The sequence below is a fragment of the Pyrgilauda ruficollis genome, unplaced genomic scaffold (genome assembly GCF_017590135.1).
Source record: "Pyrgilauda ruficollis isolate IOZ18807 unplaced genomic scaffold, ASM1759013v1 scaffold98, whole genome shotgun sequence".
Taxonomy (NCBI): Eukaryota; Metazoa; Chordata; class Aves; order Passeriformes; family Passeridae; genus Pyrgilauda; species Pyrgilauda ruficollis.
Window position 1 is genome coordinate 1,630,125 of NW_024531932.1, and position 21,299 is coordinate 1,651,423.

Below are 21,299 nucleotides of genomic sequence, written 5' to 3' on the forward strand. Positions count from 1 at the left end.
ACTTGCTCTCCCACCACGCTGGGTATGACACATGCACCTCCTGGGACACTTCTCCCCAAAAAAGTATGGGTGTTTTTTCAGGATCAACTTGGAGTTGTGCTGAACTTTTCTAATATCCCCAATGTGAAAAAGTAGGAGAAAAACTGATATAAGGAGATATTTGTCTTACGTATCAGAAAGAAAAAAAAAAAAAATTAGAATAGTGTTAGTGCCTCATCTTCTCTCATGACTGGATCCCAGTCAATTTCAAGAGAATTTATTATCCCAGGGATAAAGATTCCAGCTTTGTCCTTTGAGACAGCCTGGCCATTCCTCCACACCTTCAGCTGACTGGCACCAGTGTTTTGGAGAATGGATTAAAATGTGCAATATTGTGATGTAGGGACATGGGTTGGAGACAGGCGCACAGCACAGCACACAGAGTGGCCTCAGCAAACAGCCATGGGTTTATTCTGGCTGCCCTTTCCATGGGGCCTTGGGATATCCTGGCTCAGAGAGCTGGAGGGATGGCAGCTCTCCCTGTCCAGCTCTCCAGCCACTGGTGTATCTGCATCCAGCTTCAGCAGGGTTCCTGAGGTCTCTGCTGCCTCCCTTCCAGAATGAGCCAGGCCAGCTGGGCTGGATTTGTCCTGGCCAGATTTGTCTTGTTCAGCTACAGACCGCCTGTACCACAACAATACAATGTGCATATCCCAGCAACATCGTGCTTTCTGAGATTTTAGGGTTATTGGGATCTGCACATTTCAGTGTTTCAGTGTTCTTGCTAATGGTTAAAGGGTTCTGCATTCTAAATTCTGGGTTTTTTAGACTGTTTAATGTGTGCTTGTCTAGAATGAAATTTAAAATTTGTTTTGCAGTATTACAAACTATATGTAACTGAGTGCCAAAAAATGGTTATGCTGAGAGGCTTTAAATTCTAGGCTGTTCCTGCATATTGATTGGAAAAGGGTAATTGACACAGGAAGGAGAGCCCTTAGTGCTCCATTTGTAGCAGTGGAGGTTGAGGTAATTAATTTCTTATGAGGCACTTCACATCTCACAGCATTAGATCCATAGGGAGTATTCCATGAAGGCTTGAAGAGGAGGAAAATGACAATCTCATATTGAAGCTGTTGAGGAAAAGCCCTCTCTATAATGAGAAACAGTTCCACATGAAAGAGTCCTTATTTGCTCACTTGCATATGATTTTCCATATCCCTTTTTAAAAAATATGCTTACCTGTTTATCACAGAAATAGGTTTTCTTGAGCCAGGTGTCTTTAAAAAAATCACACTGGGGTGGGCGTGTTAAGAGTAGGGAATCTGTGTCACTGAGTGGAGGTAGTGGTTTTCAACTTAAAATATTTGTGGGTTATTAATTTGTGTTTTCCGTATTAAAAAAGAAAGGAAATAAATATACTTCTAAATTAATTTCCCTTTCCAAGCTTTTGATGTACAGTAAAAATAGGGTTTGAAATGCTGTATGAAAAGGCCTGGGAGCTTTTACCTTTTCACAGGAAAAATGTCAGAAATGTCAGGTTCTGCCTTAACTGCCTTGTCAGAGGATTCCTTGAATAACTTCTGAAATGTTCGTGTAAGAGATTTCTCAGGCAATGAATGCTGTGCATATAATTGTTCATGCATCTAAATAGTTCTATGTTTCAGTGAGGTTGCTTGTGGTCAAGGAGTTATTCCTGTCCACTTCCAGGATGGGGAACCAGGAAGTCTTTAAAACACTTTGTTTGAAGATGTGACACATACATAAGAAGAAGAACTGTAAACAGCCAGCTCATTTCTGAGTTCCAGCCCAACACAGGCTTCTCCACTGAGTCCTGCAGGTTTGGAGAAGGTCATTGGTTTTGTTTTGGTGTATTTAACCAGACATGGCACCTCCAACAAGCAATCTTGGTTTTTACTTGGACATTGCACTTTGAGAAACAAGCTGAAAATTTGAAGAGTAAAATAATATTTAAGTTAATTCTGCCTTTAAGGGACAAATCCCAGGGCCTAGTGGTATCCAGAATGGTACAAAGGAATGCAAGGAGGTTCTGCCCCACACTTGGCATTTCTCACATAGCCAAACAGCCATCTTGGAATTTTTTCTCTCTGTGTGACCTTCAAGGTAACAAATCCTTTGTCCCCTCCTAGCAAAGAATGTAGGAAGTGGTATTAGTTTCATTTAGTTACTGGTGGCTGAAGCACGGTGTTAACCAATTCTGGCAGCTGGGATAAATGAGGACTGCAACAGGATTGAACTGGATCTTCCCTTACAAAGGCTTATGGGCTTCTTTGGGGCTTTTTTGAGACAGATGCTTGTAGATGTCTTTACTTTGTTGTTCCACAACAGGATTTGAAAGATCAGAGTTTCTATAAGCTGCGTACGAAAAAAAAATCCTGTCATTGCACAAAAAATTGAGGTGTGGAAATGTCCCAAGTAATGACAAGATTGTTTCATCATGCAAAACAAATTGTAAAATTGCTTTTTTACAGTTTTCTTATAATCTTATGGTTTTGATTAGAATTCACAGTAACTTCATAAATCAAAAGAAGAACCATTTATAAATTCCATATGCAAAAAAAAATCATGATATGTTACATGCTCAGTTGTAACAAGAGACATAAAATGCTTGGTGTCTCTATAAAGACTTTAATGTCCTACCCAAGTTGTGTGAGAGGTTGGTTTCTTTGTTTTTTTTTTTTTTTTTTTAAATTAAGGTGCAAGGTACAGGACCCTCTAATTGCTGAGTGTAGGATTATTTGCGGTCAACACAGAGGCTGAAACAGTCAATCATTTAATTAGAGCTCTGACATTTCTTAAGTTATTGTAGTATTGATTGGTGTTTACCTTTTAGCTTGGCATCTTTTTTTAATATTTCTCTAGTGAACTTACTTTGATAAATGTGCTAGTCATCTTTTAACTAAAATTGTTCTTGGATACATAGAACGACATCAAAAGCTGTTTATCACAGAGTCATGGTACAGCTGCTGGAGACAATTGACAGAGGGCAGGTTTAGCCCAGATACGGGGAAAAAATTCTTCCCTGTGAGGCAGATGAGGCCCTGGCGCAGGGTGCCCAGAGCAGCTGTGGCTGCCCCAGGATCCCTGGAAGCCTCCAGGGCCAGGCTGGATGGGCTTGGAGCAACCTGGGATAGTGGGAGGTGTCCCAGCCCAGGGCAGGGGCTTGGAATGAGATGGGCTTTAAAATCCCTTCCAACCCAAACCATTCTGTCATTGTGGGATATACAAAGAAAATCATACCAGTAGACTGGAGGGGTTTTTTCGGTTTTTTCCTCCCAGGATTGTTCAATGACTAATTGGGAACAAACTCATCCCATGAAACAAAACATATGCTTAACTTCTGGCCACAGACCTTTAAATATGAGAATATTGACCTAAGTACTAGAAGAGATTAGATGATCACTTAAGTAGTTCTGCCCATATCTTCGTTATTCTCTACTGATCAGTGCAGCTATCAGCTAAACATTTGTGGGCCTTCAGAAGTATCAATAAAGTGAAAATAAGACCTTTCTCAGAGTATCTATATAGTCCTTTAAGATCAGAACTCAGTGAAGTCTGGAGCTTAGGGAATTCCTGTAGTCTTTGTTGCCACTGGCAACTGCTGGCATGTACCCACAGAGGCTTGGCTGGAGACTGGTTCCTGAGTCCTGCAAGGCCGTACAGATGTTGTGGTTTGCACCTGTGTGCCTTGGGGTGCAGAAGGGCCTGCAGTGCCTGGGAATATCACAATCCCCTGCTGCTAGAAATTAACTCCATCAAAACCAGTGGTGATATGGCCATGTGTTTCGACTGAGAATCTGCCTGTACGTGTGTCCTGGGTTAAATGGAAATCCAGCAGGAAAGATTTTCTGCACATGTGGTTTTTGAAACATTCAACTAATGTTGTTTGCCAGTGCATGAAATAGATGGGCCTGTATTATTTGCAGTAGCCAGCATTTATCTTCAGGCTATCCAGTGTTAATTAAAAATACTTTCACTCAGTGGAATATTAATAACACTGTGACTTAGTGCTTGTAAAATGTTTCATATGTTAAAAATGCATTGAAATAGGAACTGGATATTTCTTTTAGGATCTTCACAAGGGAGCCATATAGCTCGTAGTTATAACATATATTTTACAGGAAAAAACAGTAGATGAATGTAGGATAACTGAAAGGCTCAGCTGCCTGATTTTTAAAATCCAGACCCAGAATAATATGCATAATTTTCCTAGCCCTTTTCCTAATTCAGTCGCTGTACAAAGAAGGAACTGTTTCAGGATAGGCGTGTTTGTTTTGAAGTACAGCAGTCACCAGAAGGATTTAATTGTCAAGCAGATGCAGAGTATTCTAAGTGCAGACGTGTGGGTTCCATGGCCGGGGAGTGAGACAGCTGCACGCTGCCGAGTGTGGAGGTGCTCAGGTCACCTTTGGTTTCACTGTGCCAGCATTTCAAAGGACACTTGTCAAACGTTACATCTGCTATTCTTGGTTATCCAAGAGTGCAATCTGGTGTAGCTCTCGGGCTGTTAGTGTCAGGCGCAGGTGGAGTCCGAGTCTGCGGGGGAGCGCACACCCACAGAGGATTGCAGCTCCCGGGAGTGTTACGGACAGGAGCGGGAGAAGGCGGCTTGAGGCCACCAGAGTTTGAGTGTTGTCCTAGGGTGAGGGTATGATGCTTGTATCCCCAATCGTGTGTTCTGTTGGTGCTGGATGTGATGTACTGTGCCTTCAAGACTGGCTCTGAAGAGCAAGGTTTGTTTTGGTTTGTTATCAGCCTGCTCCCCCACGGCTGGCGGGACAGAGAGACGGGACAGTACATAGTCCGGCTTTGGCTTTTGGCTTGGCTTGGCTCCCGCTCTGCTTTTGCTTTTTGCTTCTGTTAGTTAGTTTAGCTAAGCGGTCCAGATTTTTCCCTGGACTGTTTTTCCCTTCCCTTTTTGAAACCATCCAAACCTGCTCCAGACTGGGACCTGGGAAACACCGAGAGTTTACATCTTGTGGCTGCAGCAGCCATCCCCAGCGCCGGAGGGAGCGACAACAGAGTGACCACTGCCAGGAAAGACTTTCTGAATTTGTCATCCTTTTCAGATCAGTGAAAGAGTGTTGTCATCTGGTATTGTTCATTTTGTGTGCTGGGGGTGTTTTGCTTGTTAAATAAACAGGTTCTTTCCACTTCTCTCCGAGGAATCCTTCCCGAACCGGTGGGGAAGGGGCTGTGTGGGTTTGTTTTCTGGGGGAGCCCCCTTTGGAGGTTTTCTCCCAGATTTGCCCTAATCCAGGACAAGTGTTCCCACAGGAGACTTTGTAGCCAGCTGTTCCCCTGACTGAAAAAGACTGCCCATGGTTTAGAAATCTTTGTCAATAGGATTTATCCCAACAGTAGTGTGGGGTTTTTGATGTTTAAGTTTCTTTAGGGAAGAAGGAGAGTCTGCAGTTACGAGGTTACTTGCAGTCTGGACCTGTCCATATTCTACAGCCTGAAGCTGTATTTACACTGCATTTGTGGTGTATTTTATTTCTTAGGGAAAACATGAGGTGAAGAATAACTTCATCTATAGTTAGATTTGCTTTCTAAACATTGACTATTATGTTAAGAATTTGAAAATAAAGTATTTTTATCTTGTTCACTGTTCAATATTTTATGCCACTTGCTGTCTGAGGTTATTTCAGAATAGCTGCTTCAAAGATTTAGGTTAGCTGAAAGCCAGTTGTATCATTACTGGCCACCTTTGAAGTTACAGATTACCAGGGAATTTGAAAAATATTCCAGTATTTTACAACGATTTTGTCTTTGTAGTAAAATAGGCTCTAAATATAAAACTTTCAAGGGATACGCCACTGTGTTTTGTAGTCTGAAAATGCATAGGCATAAGCTGAGTTGTATCCAATGAGTTTTTCCTGGCCCTGTTTACCTGGCAGTTCAGAAGGGATCATTTTGTTGTCAAGGTTGACAAGAGCTTGCAAAGCATAATAGAGGAGTCATTGTTTATTTTGGTTCCTATGCAAGCCTTGATACAAGAAATTATGGCATTACTGTGGAACAAAAGTGAGTATCCAGCTCCAGGGATTCCTTGAAGGTTTTAAGGTCTTTCCCCAAGACCTGGTTTTGATAATCTGTTCCCTGCAAAGACTATAGCCAGTTTCAGAGATAGAAGGTCATAGGAGATTTTCTAAATCTCTCTGAAAATACTAGCTCAGTTTTTAAAGTAGTTTTTCCTTTCAGTTGATACAGAATGTGCTAATAATTTCAAGGCATTTATGACATTGCACATTCAATTTTAATGTAAGAGTTCTTTTCTTACCACCTCTAGTCTTAGTTTTAATATTAAGCATATTGTCCTGTTCACAGGTTTCTTTAGTAAGGAAATAACTCTTGATTGAAGTATGATACATAGATAATAAGCTTATACTCGTGGGTGTCTACCACGATATTACTACTTCCATATTAATGTTAATGTTATTTATAAAATGACACAGTCATGTTCATAATAAAGACTTCTGGTGTTTGGTGAATGCTGTGGTCATTGTACATAGCTATTGCTTAGCATTTAGGAGAGCCTGGTTCTTAGTGCTGTAGATGTCATGTGTGCTGGCTTTGTGTAAAGCACCAGTTATTTGTGCTTCTTTCCTCTAGGCCAGGGCAGTCCAAGGTAGTCAGCAATGATTGCTTGCTTTAGGCAAACAAAGTTCATCACACATTTTGTATTTTCATGTTGTTTCTGTACTAGCAGGAAAAAAAATCCAAACCAGCTAGTAGGCACAGAAGTATTATTGTAATATTGTAGGGGAAAAAAAGCTGAGTGAAGTATACTCTTCAAATAAATAGAAACACTTTGCTTATAGGTGGAAATAAAAAAAATTAAAATTGTTTAGAAAATAAAACTGATTCTCTTCAGGCCTCTCAAATATCTCAAGAGCTCAATCTTCTAGGTGCTGAGGATGAATGTGCTATGGAATGAAGAGATTGCCCTTTCATGGACAGTGTTTGCTTTGCAACATTTAAAAATTCACCCATTCTGTTTTACAGAAGGAAAACGAACGCTACAGACAAAAGCATAACCACGCTGCATTGTGGGCCCCTGAATTTATGCATTGTTTGTAGAGAGAGAACATTATTTTTCACATGAATAGGGTACTAGGCAACCCAATTATGAATAGGCAATCCTGTTTCACGTGAATAGGATTGCCATAAATATTACTGTTGTCATTGTTGTTATTACTATTATTAATCATCATCATCACCATCATCATCACTGTCATCATAATTCTATTTGTGTTGTTGATTACACTGGGAGTATTACAGCAATTCAGAAGTTAAGAAGTGTTTCTTTTGTTCCTGTATACTGCTTCTAAAGCATGTGTTTTGATTCAGCAAATTATGCTTAACATCACAGATTGGCATTCTGTGAACATTGTGGTACTGACTCTTGAAATGTATGAAAAATTTGAAAAGTCCTTCAGCATGTATGCTTTAGCAAATGGTCTGATGCACTGGGGACACAAAAGATGTGCTTGCTGAGGGATCCCAGACAGCCACTGATTGTTTTCTGTCCCCTTGATTGCAGACTGACAAGGCAGAGAGAAGCAATGCCCTGAATGTTGCCATAGACAGTATGTGCAAGAAGACCAGAGACCTCCGCAGACAGGTGAGACCTGGGCAAATGAAAGGTAGAAAAAGGTCTTGAGGGTTTCTTTTCCAATTTGCTGTTTTCAGTTTATGCATTTTGAAAATAATATTTTCTTTTCCATAATAAAAATATATTGAAGACAATTGCACCATTCCACAGAATATTTACATACCAGTTTTCAAAACTCTGGAATGATACTGGCTGAATATATGTGTGTGTACGTATGCATGTCTGAATATTTGCTGCATATATCAGTAATGTACTCTAGCCATCAAGATTTGTTTAAATTTCAGTAAGCTTGAATTATTACTGGTTGTTGGAACAGACACCTTGAAGTCACTATGTGTGGGTCTTTACAGCTGTGAGAACTCTTACCACACAGGAGGGTCCTTGGAATGCCCTGTCCACACTCTACCCCCCATTTTACATCCCAGTGAGCTAAAACTAATGTGAGACATGGACCAGAATCCACAACTTCAGTGAAGGGCAGAAGGTTAGCAGTAGACATCAGCTGTGTTTATACCCTTTCTCTGCAATAAATATCTTTGAGAAAAACTGCAGATTATGCTGGATGTGTATAATGTGCCTTTTCAGAAAGAAAACCTAAAAAGTCAGTAGTTCTTTTAGCCAGGCTGCCCCAGCCAAGTTTATGTAAATTTACAGCTACAAAGAACTTGAGCACACCTCTTTCATCCTGTCTCCAGCTTGGGCTGTTGATCAACTCCCTGTTGGAAGACTGTCCCTCCCAACAGTGTTCAGTCTTGCAAGCCAGCTTGTGCTTCAAGATGAGGAATAAATTCCTTCCTGCTCCCATAACCAGCCAAGGGAAGCCATGAAAAATGAGAAGAATATAATATAAATACAGTGTTTACAACTAAGTAGCTGTCCAGTTTCTGCTTACATTCTGTCCAGAATGGGTTCAGTGCAAGGGACCTGCACCACCAGTTCAGTGTGTCTACGAACCCTTCCATTCATTTCCTTCCATGAGTTAATTAAACTCCAGCTTAAAACATTTTATTGACACTGTTACAGTGGTTAAAAGCTGTTAACTGATTCAATTTGTGTCTTTCTGTAAACCTTTGGAAAGTGTTCAGGCTGAATGTAATCATGCCCAATTTATAGTCAATCTAGAACCAGTAATTTCCTCTTACCAGAACAGCTCTGTGCTTCTTGACATTTTTTCCACTGGAAAGCATTTATGAGAAATATTTTATATCTTTCCTCCAATTCTGTGTTCATACATATGAATTGCCTAAGAATTGTTTTAGGAAGAGTGCTTACTGTGTGCCTAATTCCTGTTCTGGGAGACATGAAATTGTGAATTTTGTGCCTGCAGATATTGCAGTAGGGTCTTATTTGCCTTCACTTACAAACATTCATTACTCAGTCTCCCAGCAATTCTACAAGAAACACGAAAATTGTTGTTTGCTCTGCTCTAACAGCTTTTATAATATTGTATTTTTTAATGATACTGTGAAGCTTTGCTGCTATTGCATCAGGCTCTCTCAGTGCATTCAGGGCTGTGCTCTGCAGTGTGTTCTGCTTTCAGTTGTGACTGGGACTGCCTCTGGAAAATTTGGGTTAAAGATGAAACCTTATAAAGCTGTATTTTTAAAATCTCTTCAGTAGTGCCCAATAAACCAAACCATCAGAGAGGTGCTGTCCCAGGCAGCAGCCTGGCTGTGGGTTATGCCATGGGCCCCTTTGGAGCTCCTTTGCACATGACAGCAAGGGGAGTGAAGGAAGGCTTGTGTCTGGCAAGACTGAAGGCAAAAGTAGCTGTCCCCAGAACAGGATGTTCTGGGAGCTGTAGAAACTCTTGGCTTTTCAAGGGAATTTACTTGCATTCATTTCAGGAGCTTGGCCAGTACTTCTGGGGATTTTAAGCTGTTCAGCTTTGTTTTGATTTGTACTTGCATTGTGCTGGAGATGTGAGTGTCATTTCTGTGTGTGCAGTTTTACCTGGATCACTGCTTCCCTGCTGAGGAGAGCTGTACGAATATTTGGGGAGGAATTGCCTATTCATTCCAGTTTGTAATTATGTGAAATTACCACACTCAGTTCTTGCCTCCCAGTTCTTTCCCAGTGTAGCATGAATGGACTGCACAGATGTTTCTCCTGTGGTTGTTCTGCACTTCTGGCTGGTTGGCTGCTTTAATAAATGTTATTCCTGGAGATAGTCTTGTATTTTTGTGTAGCTTCTTCATCGTGGGTAGCTGTTTCTGGACACAAAAGAGGTGACCTTCCTGGCTCCCCTTTGAAAGGGGAAAGGGAAATCCCTCAGTAGTAACTGCTCAGAGCTTTGCCCAGGACTTTTGCCAGGGTAGTCTAGGCAAGAGGTGAGTAGAGGCAAACAGTTTTCTCTGCTGATCAGTACTGATGTTGAATAGTGTTGCACACAGCTGCTGGCATTTTTTTTTCTCTACCTTCCACTGTTTTTGACAACCTTATGCCCCATGTTTTGTAAATGGCATGATACTGTGTTATTTTTTAATGCATTTTGATATTAAAGCCAAAAAATGTCCATGCTTCTGTACCAGTCTGCTCAAAGGGTAAGACCTTGCATCTTAAGAAGAAAACAATTTAGTCAGACATCATCCTCCCCTTCCTTTCCCTCTTCTACTGGTGTCTCTTTCACTTAAAAATACGAGAAGAAGTTTAATTATAGCACAATAACTTCCCTAGCATGGCGTGCTGGCACTACTAGTGCTGTCCTTTGTTCGTATGCCTCCCTTCTGCCTAGTTAGCTTTTGGCATTTGCCCTACAAGTGGCCAGAGTCAGAAACAGATTTACTGAGTCATGGAAGAAATGCTTGTTAGAATTAGCATGAAAAGAAATAGATATTGCATCAGATATTCCTTTTTTCTTTTGTCTATTTCCTTTTTTTCTATGTTGTATTTCTTTGTTCTTTAATGCTACACAAGCCATCCTTTGCAACTCTCAGCTTCATGTATTCCTTTGCAGAGCTGCAACAGGAACATAATTTCAAACTTGTTTGTGTTCAGCAAAGATGCAGCATTATCTTTGTTTTTTTTGAAGAAGCGATTTGCTGCATAATTGCAGAATAGACCATTTCTTAGAATGAAATAGTAATGATAATTTCTGTGTGAAAGGTTAATTAAGCCAAGAAAACCAGTGAAAAGCTATAGCAAAGAACTGTGCAGTGAGAGAGAAAATTAGACTGCTGGTTTGAAATTGGGTATCTCAAGCTCACCACAAATGTGCCTGAGGTTATTGTAGTGACACCATGCTAAGGCTGTGAAAGTCCTGCAGTCTGGGCTGTACAGAACTCCAGAATACTTCTGGAGTTCTGGAGATAATCAGTCATTGGCCATGGATATGATGGTTCCACAGCTTCTTCTTGTTTTTTGTAAATTGGAATCCTCATTTTCAAATTGTGACTCTTCAAGGTCACATTCATGTACCTAACTTTAAACAGGCAAGAAGATCTGTTTTCTTTAGTGGAGCCTTTACAACAGAGAAGTCTTAGCAGGTAACTTGGCAGGAGGGGAGGTTCGATGTATTTTATTTCTGGTAGTGAAACTTTCTAATATTTTTTTTTTTTAAATTTCAGCCTGAATGAAGCTGAGAATGTAAGAAATCCTATTTTATATTGGAATCCCACAGCCTCTGTCTTTGTAAATTATTTTGCAGAACATACAGTGTATCCAGACAGTATATCCTAATGTGATGGGCTACAGGAGGTTAGGAGACAAACAAGCCATTCTGAACATGAATTGCCTTTGAATTGTTTGTTTGGAAGGTTTGTCTGTCCCTCTGGTGGGTCAAGGAGAACTGACTTTAGGTGGTGAGGCTATCCAAAAGCTAGTGGTGGAAATTATATTCAGATCTTGTCTGATAATCAGCAGATTTCTCCACTATTCTTTCTGCTGTGCATGGTCACTGCCCTACCTACAAACACAGCAGCAGCATCAAAAAGATTGTGTTTTTTTCTATTTTTCTTGTGGTAGGAGTTTTTACTTCTACTGAGTTTTCACACAGATACATTGGAGCAAAACACCAAGTGAAAACAGTACTTTGGCAACAGTGTGATGAGCTTAAAAACATTTAGTGTCCTTTTCTGTTCCAATCAATATCTTTTCTACACATTACAAAAATACTGGATTTGTAGTAGGAAATTCAGTAGGATAATTAAGCTGCATTTCCTGTATTGTTCCAGTTGGTATGTTTGTTGTAGTGCTGCATGATCTCAGTGAACAGCTGTCATGTGTAGGTAACATGCAAAATAATTTCTTAAGTGAAGTAATGTCCCAGTGATCAGCTACAGGCTTCTGTGAAGCCTAATTTAAGACACGTAATTTATAGCAGAATGTTGTACTTCTTTAATAATTTAAGTTAGAAGTTCAAGAACAATTAATTTAAGCAGAGAAAATTGAACTCCAGCCTCATTTATAGATCTTCTTGCTCTACTAATATATTATCAGGTGGCACAATCAGTAATCTCAGCGACATAATTACCATGAAGGCTGCCATTCTGCAGACCAGACTATGTTGCCCAGAAAGAAAATACTTGGGTAATTTTGCAATTATGAAATCATGGGATGTAGCTATTTTGTGAGTACAAACATGATTAAATTAATATTTTTTTTGGTAAAATTAAATAGCTTTCTCCCTTGGCATCTGAATTACAAGGCAGAATACCCATGAGATATGAGGTCTGGGCTAACTAATTTTTCACATGTGCAATCACTTAAGTAGCCTATTCATCAAGGAATGGGAATATTTGTTTGGCTCCCTTGATTTCAAGAGAACCAGTACATGATGTAGTGTTTTATGTATCTGTACAAACACAAACAGGCATATTTACCTAGTGGCATATTAAAATTTTCCTTAAAATTAAATACAGTTTTCTGTATAATACATAAATTGTAGCTGCCATAGGTTTCAGACCTATGGTGTAAATAATGCATGAGCACAGTGTGTATGTGTTTATGTTACAAATAGGAATGGACAATAATTCCAGCAGACTTTAATGAATCCTCCAGTTAGCAGGTACTGATGTACTGCTTTCTTTTGCAGCTCCGGAAAGCCATTATAGATCACATCTCAGACTCCTTCTTAGACACCACTGTTCCACTGCTAGTTCTCATTGAAGCTGCTAAAAATGGAAGAGAGAAAGAAATAAAGGAATATGCTGCTATATTTCGAGAACATACCAGCAGGCTTGTGGAGGTATGTTTGACGGAATTGCACTTGTTTGAAATATATGGTGTGACTTGCCACTGAACACTCCCTTTGCTGGCAGATATCAAAAAATTGTTAAGGCTGGCATTTCAGGAAAGAATAAATAAGTGGCCTTGTGTAATAGTAAATGTACTCCATTTACTTATAATGGTATGTAGTGAGACAGAGGGCTTTGTCCTTGCATAGCATTTTATTGCACAGAAATTAGATGGTGAGGAATTGTAATTTAAGAAATCAGTGTAAGCCTTTCCACCAAGGTGTTCAGTAGGAACTTGACTAAATATGTGTTTCTGGGAGTATTAGCTTGCAGTGTTCAGGATCCTGCTGCCCGAAGTACAGGAGGCACTGTGTTAGTCCCAGTTGTTTGCCATCGTTCTGCCTTCGAAAATCTGTGACCTGTGCAGTGATCTGAAGGGGAAATGGGGCTCTGACCCAGCTTAGAGCCAGGAGCTTGCTGGGAGTCATTGAATATTCCGGGTTGGAAAGGACCCTGAGGAATCTCCGAGCCCAGCTCCTGCCTGTATGCTAAATGAATCCTCTGCATACATTGGAGACTCAGTATTCATTTCTAAAGGATCTACTTCCTCATGGCTCATAAATGATACTTCTTCAGCACTAAGAGATTTGCAAATACAACTGGGGGGCAATTTTTGTTTGTTGGACAATCAGTCCTGCAAACGTGACTAAATATACACTGACCTAAACTCATTTGAACCGGAGCTTGGAACACTGCTGGAATACTAAAGTCAAAAGTTCACAGCAGCATCATCTCAAGTGCCTGGAAGGAGCACATTAGTAAATTTTGGGTTTTTTTTAGCTTTTGGTGCTTTTGTGTGGAGTAATGCAAAAATGGGAAAAAAAATCAATGAATTCATTCTGCAGCTGAAAATTTACTTAGGAAAACTATTTGGCTCAGAATTAATAATTAATCTTGAGTGACCTAGAGATAATGGAAGTAAAATAGGTAAAGAACTAAAGTTAAAATAGGTTATTGCATTTACGTTTCTCTTCATGGTCATGTGATTACAGAATAAGAAAAGTTGTTATTCTTTGATTTACAAGAGTATCTGATTTTGACTGTGCTGCAAAATCAAATGACAGCTGAAACACAAACTTGAATTTGCAGTCTTTTCTGATTTTTAATACTGATGCTAAACCATCTTGAAGTGACTTAATTTTTAGAAAGAGCAGGTGATCACTGAAGACGAATAACTTGACTGAATTTCTGAGTCCAGCTGAAATACCCAAATCATGATTCATTTTAGAAGACCTAAGCTTAAAATCCAGTATTTGTTTTCTTTCATGGGTTTGAATTTGTGTCCCAAATGCAAGAACTAGCTGGCCATGAGTGTGGGTGTGTGATTAGAGAGGCTGATGGCTGCACAGATTCACTGCCTGAAAACTCCACAGCTTGATCTTGCTGCAAGTGTGAATACACAGTGTGTGTACGTATTTATATTTATTCTGTGACTCAATGTGCTGCCTACAGTGAAGAAAACTTACTTCTAAAGAGAGACTGTACACAGTGCCACCTCCTATTGTTGAATTAGTTGTTCCAAATGTCACTTTACTGGGGATTATGTCGTGGGCTGCTATTCAAATTAACTGCAATTTGACTTTATGTTATCTTCTGGATATCTAGTAGAAGTAAGTATCTTAAAAGTTGCTTACATTGGTTTAATGCCCTTACCAGTATCTCTGAGCAAGAGCTTGATTGATGGCTTTTTGATAACCTGTATTTATCAATTGATAGACTCTCCAGCAAATTAATTAGGTGGTAGTTGTACTGCATCCATCAACTGTGAGCCTATTTGAGGTAAAACAGAAAAGAAATGAAAAAAACCTATCAGCTAAGCAAGTGGCCACAAAAAGGCTCTGGAGAGATAAACAGATTTATCTCATTTTTAAGAAAAGTTCAGTCATTTCCGACAGCATCATGTAAGTGAGAGAAATATAGCAGCTTTTTGGGGGAATGTGTAATACCAAATAATTTTATGTAAATGTAATAACTTTTAAATTACATTAGAGTAGTTACTATAGCAGTTCCAACTGGAAGCATATTTGAGTTTTAGTGGCCACTACAGTGGCCTAAACCATGTTAAGCTGAGAATATATGTATTTTTAAATTGATATAGTGGGGCACTGCACTCTTGCTTTCTCAAGGAAAATAGTATAGGTAGACTTGGATCTGAGTAGTTGTGGTTTTCAGAAGTGTATATACTTAAACATGCACATACTTCAGAACTGAGACACGGCCAAGGTGCTTGGAGCTTGGTTTCCAGCTGGACACGGGGCCATGGATAATGCATGCACCTGCTGTAGAAGTCAGGTCTAGCTAAAAGTGCTGCCCAAAGCAGGGAGGGACAGATCAAGAGGAGATAAGTTGTGTTTGGATCCTTGCTATTTCTATTATCCCTTTATTTAAAACAGAAATTATGTTTCTTGGTGAAAATTCTAATGTATAAACATCACTTGTCCCCTTTGGGACAGGTGCCCAGCCTTTAGCCAGGGAAGTGTTCCATAGCATGGTGTCGTCAGCTCTCTGTAAGATTTGGGGTTGGATGACAGATGAATTCAAGATCCAATCCAGTATAAAATTCCCATAACTTAGGAGGAAGTTGCCAAGCATGATTGTATTTTATTAGGGGGTTCTTAAATGAGAGGTATGATCTCCATGTTTGCAGGGGAGGCCTCACATTCTTTCCTTGGTTGTTTATTTCCTGCACTGGTACAAGAGCCAGCAAACAAATTCCCTTACAACTTGGATGTTATGGAATACGACTCCAAAAGCCAGTCATTTGTGCTATTGCAGAAATGGGCTTCATCTCTGCTACTGAAAATAAATTTAAGTATTGAAATGCCAGAGCATGCGTGGCATGTACCTGGCTGTGGAATATTAAGAGATCATAGGTGTAGTTAAAACATTTTAAAAGCTAAACAACTAAGAAAAATGTTGCAAAAAAAGGCACAGAACAGTAACTGTACCAGAAAAGGCTGGTGGTGAGGGAGATGAGACATCAGGCTTTTGAAATACAACTGTGAAAGCAGTTTTACCATCTGGGTGTAGTTGTGACCTCCAGGGAGTTGGGTGGCTTGGGGCACCAGATGATAGAGCAAAGGCCAGTGATGCAGGCAAGTCTGTGCATATTGTTAAATACACAATACCTTGTTTAGCAGATTAAAAAAGGGTGGTTTTTTTTCTTTTGTCAGCCGCAAGTAGCCTTTGTGGGGCATGCCCAACACAGCAGTGCTGTTGCAAGCTTTGAGAGGTGAAAACCAGCTCAGGTGCTGGCAATCCCTAGGTTTTGTCTAGGGGAGCAAAAGCTAAGGAAGAAACCTATTTGCATTCTCAGTGTGCTTTGTTTCTGACTGTAAAGCGCTCCAGGTGTGGGTCTGAGCCCACTGTAAACCTCTGACATCTTGAGCATCCTGTGCTAAAGACTTTCACACCCTGACTATCCCCACATATGACCTTTTCTTTTGCTGTCTATGGATTCTGCTATCATAAGAGAAAATGAACACCAGTCCCTAATTTCTTTCTCCATGCCACTTAATCTTTAAATTTTTTATTGTTTTCAAAGTATTTCTGGTCTTTAAAAAATGTCCTTATTTGGAGCCACAAAAGGATCTGCTTGCTCCCTTCTCTGTACCTTTTCCAGCACCTTGCAGCCCATGAGGTGGGAAGGCAGAACTGTGCACGCTAATCAATACAGCCAAGACACTTCATAGAATCACAGGAACTGTTGGTTACTTTCTCACAAAATTACTCACTTTTAATCTCTCTAGACTGAATTTCATCGCTGTTACCATTTAGTCATCTAGTACCATTGCATCCTTTTGCAAATCTTGGTTAGTTATTTTATTTACTGCTCCAAATAACTTGTTAAAATATGTGTAAACAAAATTTATAAAAAGTTAATGCAGATACTGCAGAAATTCCTGGCTCACAGCTTTCTCCCAATTTCCTGCTGATTTATTCCTGAGGCTGAAACAAGTGATGCTAATCTGTCTGAATCACCCGGGAATTTGCTGGTTATTCAGCCAACCCTAATCCTTGGAAGAGTCTGGCATCCACATTCCTGGATCTCATACACAGTACAATCAGTAGTCCAGATCTTTCATTCTTCCACTGCTTTCATGTATGAAAACAGAGGTGTCCATTCCTGTTTATTTTAACATTGCTCTTCTAAAAGATATTTATAGCATAAGGAAGATTTATGACTATTTCCTTTTCATTTAAAAAAGGTAACTTGTTGCACTTGAAGATATATGCTGTGAAATTACCTGTGTAATGAAAAGTTTAATTCTCTCCAAATTCAGGAAAAAGTGTTTTAAGAGATGTAGATTTTCCTGAATCCAATAATGAGTTCAACTTCAGTGAGTCTCCTCTTAAAAAGAGCAGTGTCTCAGCTCTATCCTGCCAGGCAGTGTTCCAGCTGAACATGTTGCACACACTTGTCAGGCTTCAGAGCAGTTGTTGAGCTGGACTGATGATGTTAGTGTGGGTTAGCACGAATGTTGAATTTGATATTAGTAATTTGAAAGTGAAGGCAGAACAACATGTCAAGAGAGAGGATATTGCGTTCTCAAAATAATCAGCAAGCAATAATTTGAATCAGCACAGTGGTATTGCCTACTCTCATATATCCTTTGTTAATGTTGTTCTGTGGCTCAGTTATAAATATGCTGTTGTTGCCATATTGATTAAACCATCAGTGTTTAATTTTCCTGTCACAATATTTCACTTGATTGCAGAAATTTATGAAATAAGTTTCTGAATCTGGACCACAAAGACCTGTGTATCTGTGTAGACAGATCTCCAGCCACATAAGAATGGATTTTATTATTGCAGCCAGCAAGTCCAGTGGTGATAGTAATAAAATGATTTGATGTCACAGTGTTACATCTAATATCTACATGTTTTGTGGGGCGGTTGTTGGAGACAGGGACAGCACACAGCCCGATGTCCATGTGGCAAAGGAGGGAGTTCATTGTCTGAGCGCTGGTTCATAGGAGGAGGTCAGAAACCCGGTCACTGCTCTGCTCCTTGACACTGCCCAGCTCCAGAGTGGTGAGATGGCTGCAGCTTAGGGTGGAAGGGAGCTGGCTGAGATTCCTGTCTGTCAGCCCAGGAGATTCCTGTCTGTCAGCCCAGGCGATTCCTGTCTGTCAGCCCAGGAGATTCCTGTTTGTCAGCCCAGGTGATTCCTGTCTGTCAGCCCAGGGGCTGGTTTTATGGAGCTGGCTGGGTTTCTTATTTAGCTGCCCTGTACAGCAACATCACAGGACTAGGCTGTAAGTCCATTTTTAAGTAAAACAAGCCATTGATATTTGTGTTATTTCCAGTTTAAATGTTTCCTTCTATGCTCAGTTTAAAACCTGTACTAATAATACAGGCCTGTACACCCCACCCACCAGTATCACTCCTCTCAGTGCTTTGCTTGTTTTGTCTGTTTTCAAAGTTAACCAATTCAAGCAGGTATTCTGAGATTTTATTGTGTTGGGGTTTTCTCAACTTAAAACCTTATTTATTCCATTGACTCTTAACTCACGATAAGGATTTTCCAAAAATTTCTCTTGATTACATAAAGTGCCTGTTTCTTCTATGACTGAATGATTAGTTTAGTGTGGATGCCTGATTTTTAGACGACAGAAGTGAGGTGAGTTGATTTATACCTAGAGAGCTGACTGTTGGTCTATTTTGAGACATGTGTTACGTTGCATTTTCTTATGCTTTGTATAGCAGTTTTAATGAGGCATATCCTGTATTTGAGGGCAGATTTTTAATCTGTTTTTGAGAGATCAAGGATGCTTGAAGAGTAGATTATGAAATGTTTTGTATATAAACACAATAGACTGAGTTGGATATTATAAAAACAAAAGTTCATCTTCTCACACAGGTTAATCCAACAGTGAATTTGGTATAGAAATTACAAGTACTGCTTAAAATATCAAGAGAGATTTTCTGTGGTTCTTTTTTAATCAGAAAAGGAAGAATTCTCTAATAGAAATAAGAAGTCTTGAGAAAGAAGATACTTTTTCCCCCTCTCTGAATAGGAAATATTAATTGAGCCAAGCTAAATTGCTGCTACACTGGCTCACTGCTCATACTGTAATTTAAGAAACAAACAGTATCCTCATAGGCCAGTGTCCTGGTTTAGGACAAATTAGGGGAAATCTCCAAAAGGGAGCCCCCTAAATGACCTTTGTAAGTCAGCTTGAGCAGGGAGATCTCCTACAAATCTCCCTTCTGAATTAGCATTTGGAAGTTACAGGCCTTCCTTCAAAAATTGGTTTAAGACATAGCAAAGTAATACAATTCAGAAGCATGGATATAAATTCAGTGAGGTACAAAACATCAGTGAGATGGAAAGACTGAGCACCACACCAGCTCTGGGGCAATAACATTTCCAGACACAGTGGTAACTAAATATCTTCTTTCTTGTGTTCTTAGGTTTTCTCTCTGCTGAGTTTATTAACTGCTCTGTGCTCGTAGCCTGGAGGTTCTACCTGTTCTTAAAAGGTGCACAGGGTTGGGGGGTCAGCCACACTTCCCAGGAGCATCAGCTGGGGCTTGGCGGCCAGCACTAGTATTGGAAAAGCTGAGACATAGCTGCACAATAATTGCACACACCAGAGAGTCTCAGTTTTAAATGTGAATTGGGCATTCAGGTATGTGGAGGAAGCAGAGCAGTCCTAGTTACATAGTAAAAAAATCCCAAACCACATTAAACTGCCCACTTTGGCTATGATATTGGACACTTCCCACATATGAAACGAGCACTCAGCTGCTGAAGTATTTTGATGAGCACCAGGGGTCACGTTAAACATTCTTCTGATGGAGGTTATTTTAGGCTGCAGTGCCTTATATTCCTCATATACTGCATCAAATACTTCTAAGTCTGAATATTGATTATGTTACATTGAAAAAAACCCTAGAATATATTGCAGGATGAAAAAAGATTTGGGTTAATATTCTCTCTGTAGTCTAAGCCTTTGTTTGTGAGCCTTGGCTAAAAAATATTCTTCAAAGATTTGGTTTTTTTAGAAAATGCTTGTTATTAATGGGAATTCCATGCTAAAATGCAGCAATTTTGAAAAAATATTTCAAAATATGAAGACTTAGTACTTTCAGATTTGACACATTTAGGTTTTGCTTTGAAATACCTTTTCATTTTAAATATTGCAGTTAAATTACAAGTATAGTTGAAATATTTGATTGTATGGAAACATTTTCAAAGAGTCTTCTAGGACACTTCAAAATTATCTCTGAATATAAACATAATTTGAATTATGAAAATTAAGGCAAAATAATAATGAAAAGTTTTGGGGGACCCAGGTGTTCTTTCTAGTCCCTTCTAAGACACAGCTGTTTTTAGTGATTGGAGTGTTCTGGCCTCTGGTTCACTTCTACCAAAGACAAAAGCAACTTCTGCTGTTGAGATAACAAGTACATAACAGTGAACAAAAACTAGGTAACAAGAAGACTGAGCTGTCACATGTACAGGAGGAGAAAAGCAGGCCCTGTGTAAGTGGCAATTTCTTGTTTGGGGAAGCTGACAGACTGTTCTCCTGAGCTGATCCATCATGGAGACGTGATGCTTTCTGAGAGGAGGAGTGATAGGCTGGCTGAACTTGAGATTAAAAAAGGAATTTGATGGGAGCAGGGAAGAATGCTCTGATTATCTTTTCTTTTGGCACAGATGCAGATCTCCCACTGCAGTGTTTAAAGGTCAGCTGTACCAAGCAGAGGCAGAGAGCTTTAATCGGAGTGGAAGCGATGGTGGAGTGAACTTGGTGTTCTCCATCCCTTCTCTCAGTACATGAATACACCTTTGTCTCTGTCACTTGATCTAATAATACTGACCTCAGATCTGCTGATACATAAATGTGACACTTCAGCCTGTGGCCTAATTCTTGCCAGTGTGTTTTTCAGTTTTGCCCGTGTTGCAGTGTGACAGGGCTGCCTTCTGGGACTACAGACAAGGGACAGTAACAAACAGGACACATATTTAAGTGCATCAGTGTTGTGATGTGTTGACACAGAGCAGCAGAGGCGTGCAGGACACAGAATGTTGCTGAAAAAACAAGTTTGCAAGTTAGTGCAAAGATTTCCAGTGCAGAAAATGCACATCTATTGAAGGTGAATTCTCCATAAGAGAGCATTTTAAAAAATTAATTTAAATGCTGTAAAGGAGAGAAGCCCTTGAGTTATAAAAATGCATATTGTTTCTATTTCTAAAAGGAAATTGAGATTTTATATATACATAGATTAAAAATTATTTTTTGTTTAATGCTATTAGAATTACAATGCCATTTTGGCAAACAATATGGAAGAACTTACATATGGTAAAATTGAATGTTTTTAGCATTTGCAGTTCATTTGCAAAATGTTTGCAAAATGAGGACAGTGGAAATAATAGTAAGTATCTGATAACCAAAAATAATATTGACAATAAATTAATAAGCATGCTCAAGAAAAGTCTT

At 39.6% G+C, this 21,299-nt stretch overlaps 1 protein-coding gene across 3 annotated transcripts in view; it reads left to right on the top strand.

Annotated features, from left to right (window-relative positions):
* Positions 1–21,299, top strand: part of CTNNA3 (catenin alpha 3) — a 414,675-nt gene that overhangs the window by 234,457 nt on the left and 158,919 nt on the right. For all 3 annotated transcript variants that reach the window (XM_041490074.1, XM_041490075.1, XM_041490073.1), the window contains exons 8-9: positions 7,544–7,624; positions 12,648–12,800. In XM_041490074.1, the coding sequence (XP_041346008.1) occupies positions 7,544–7,624; positions 12,648–12,800 (234 nt within the window). The remainder of the gene's footprint in view (positions 1–7,543; positions 7,625–12,647; positions 12,801–21,299) is intronic.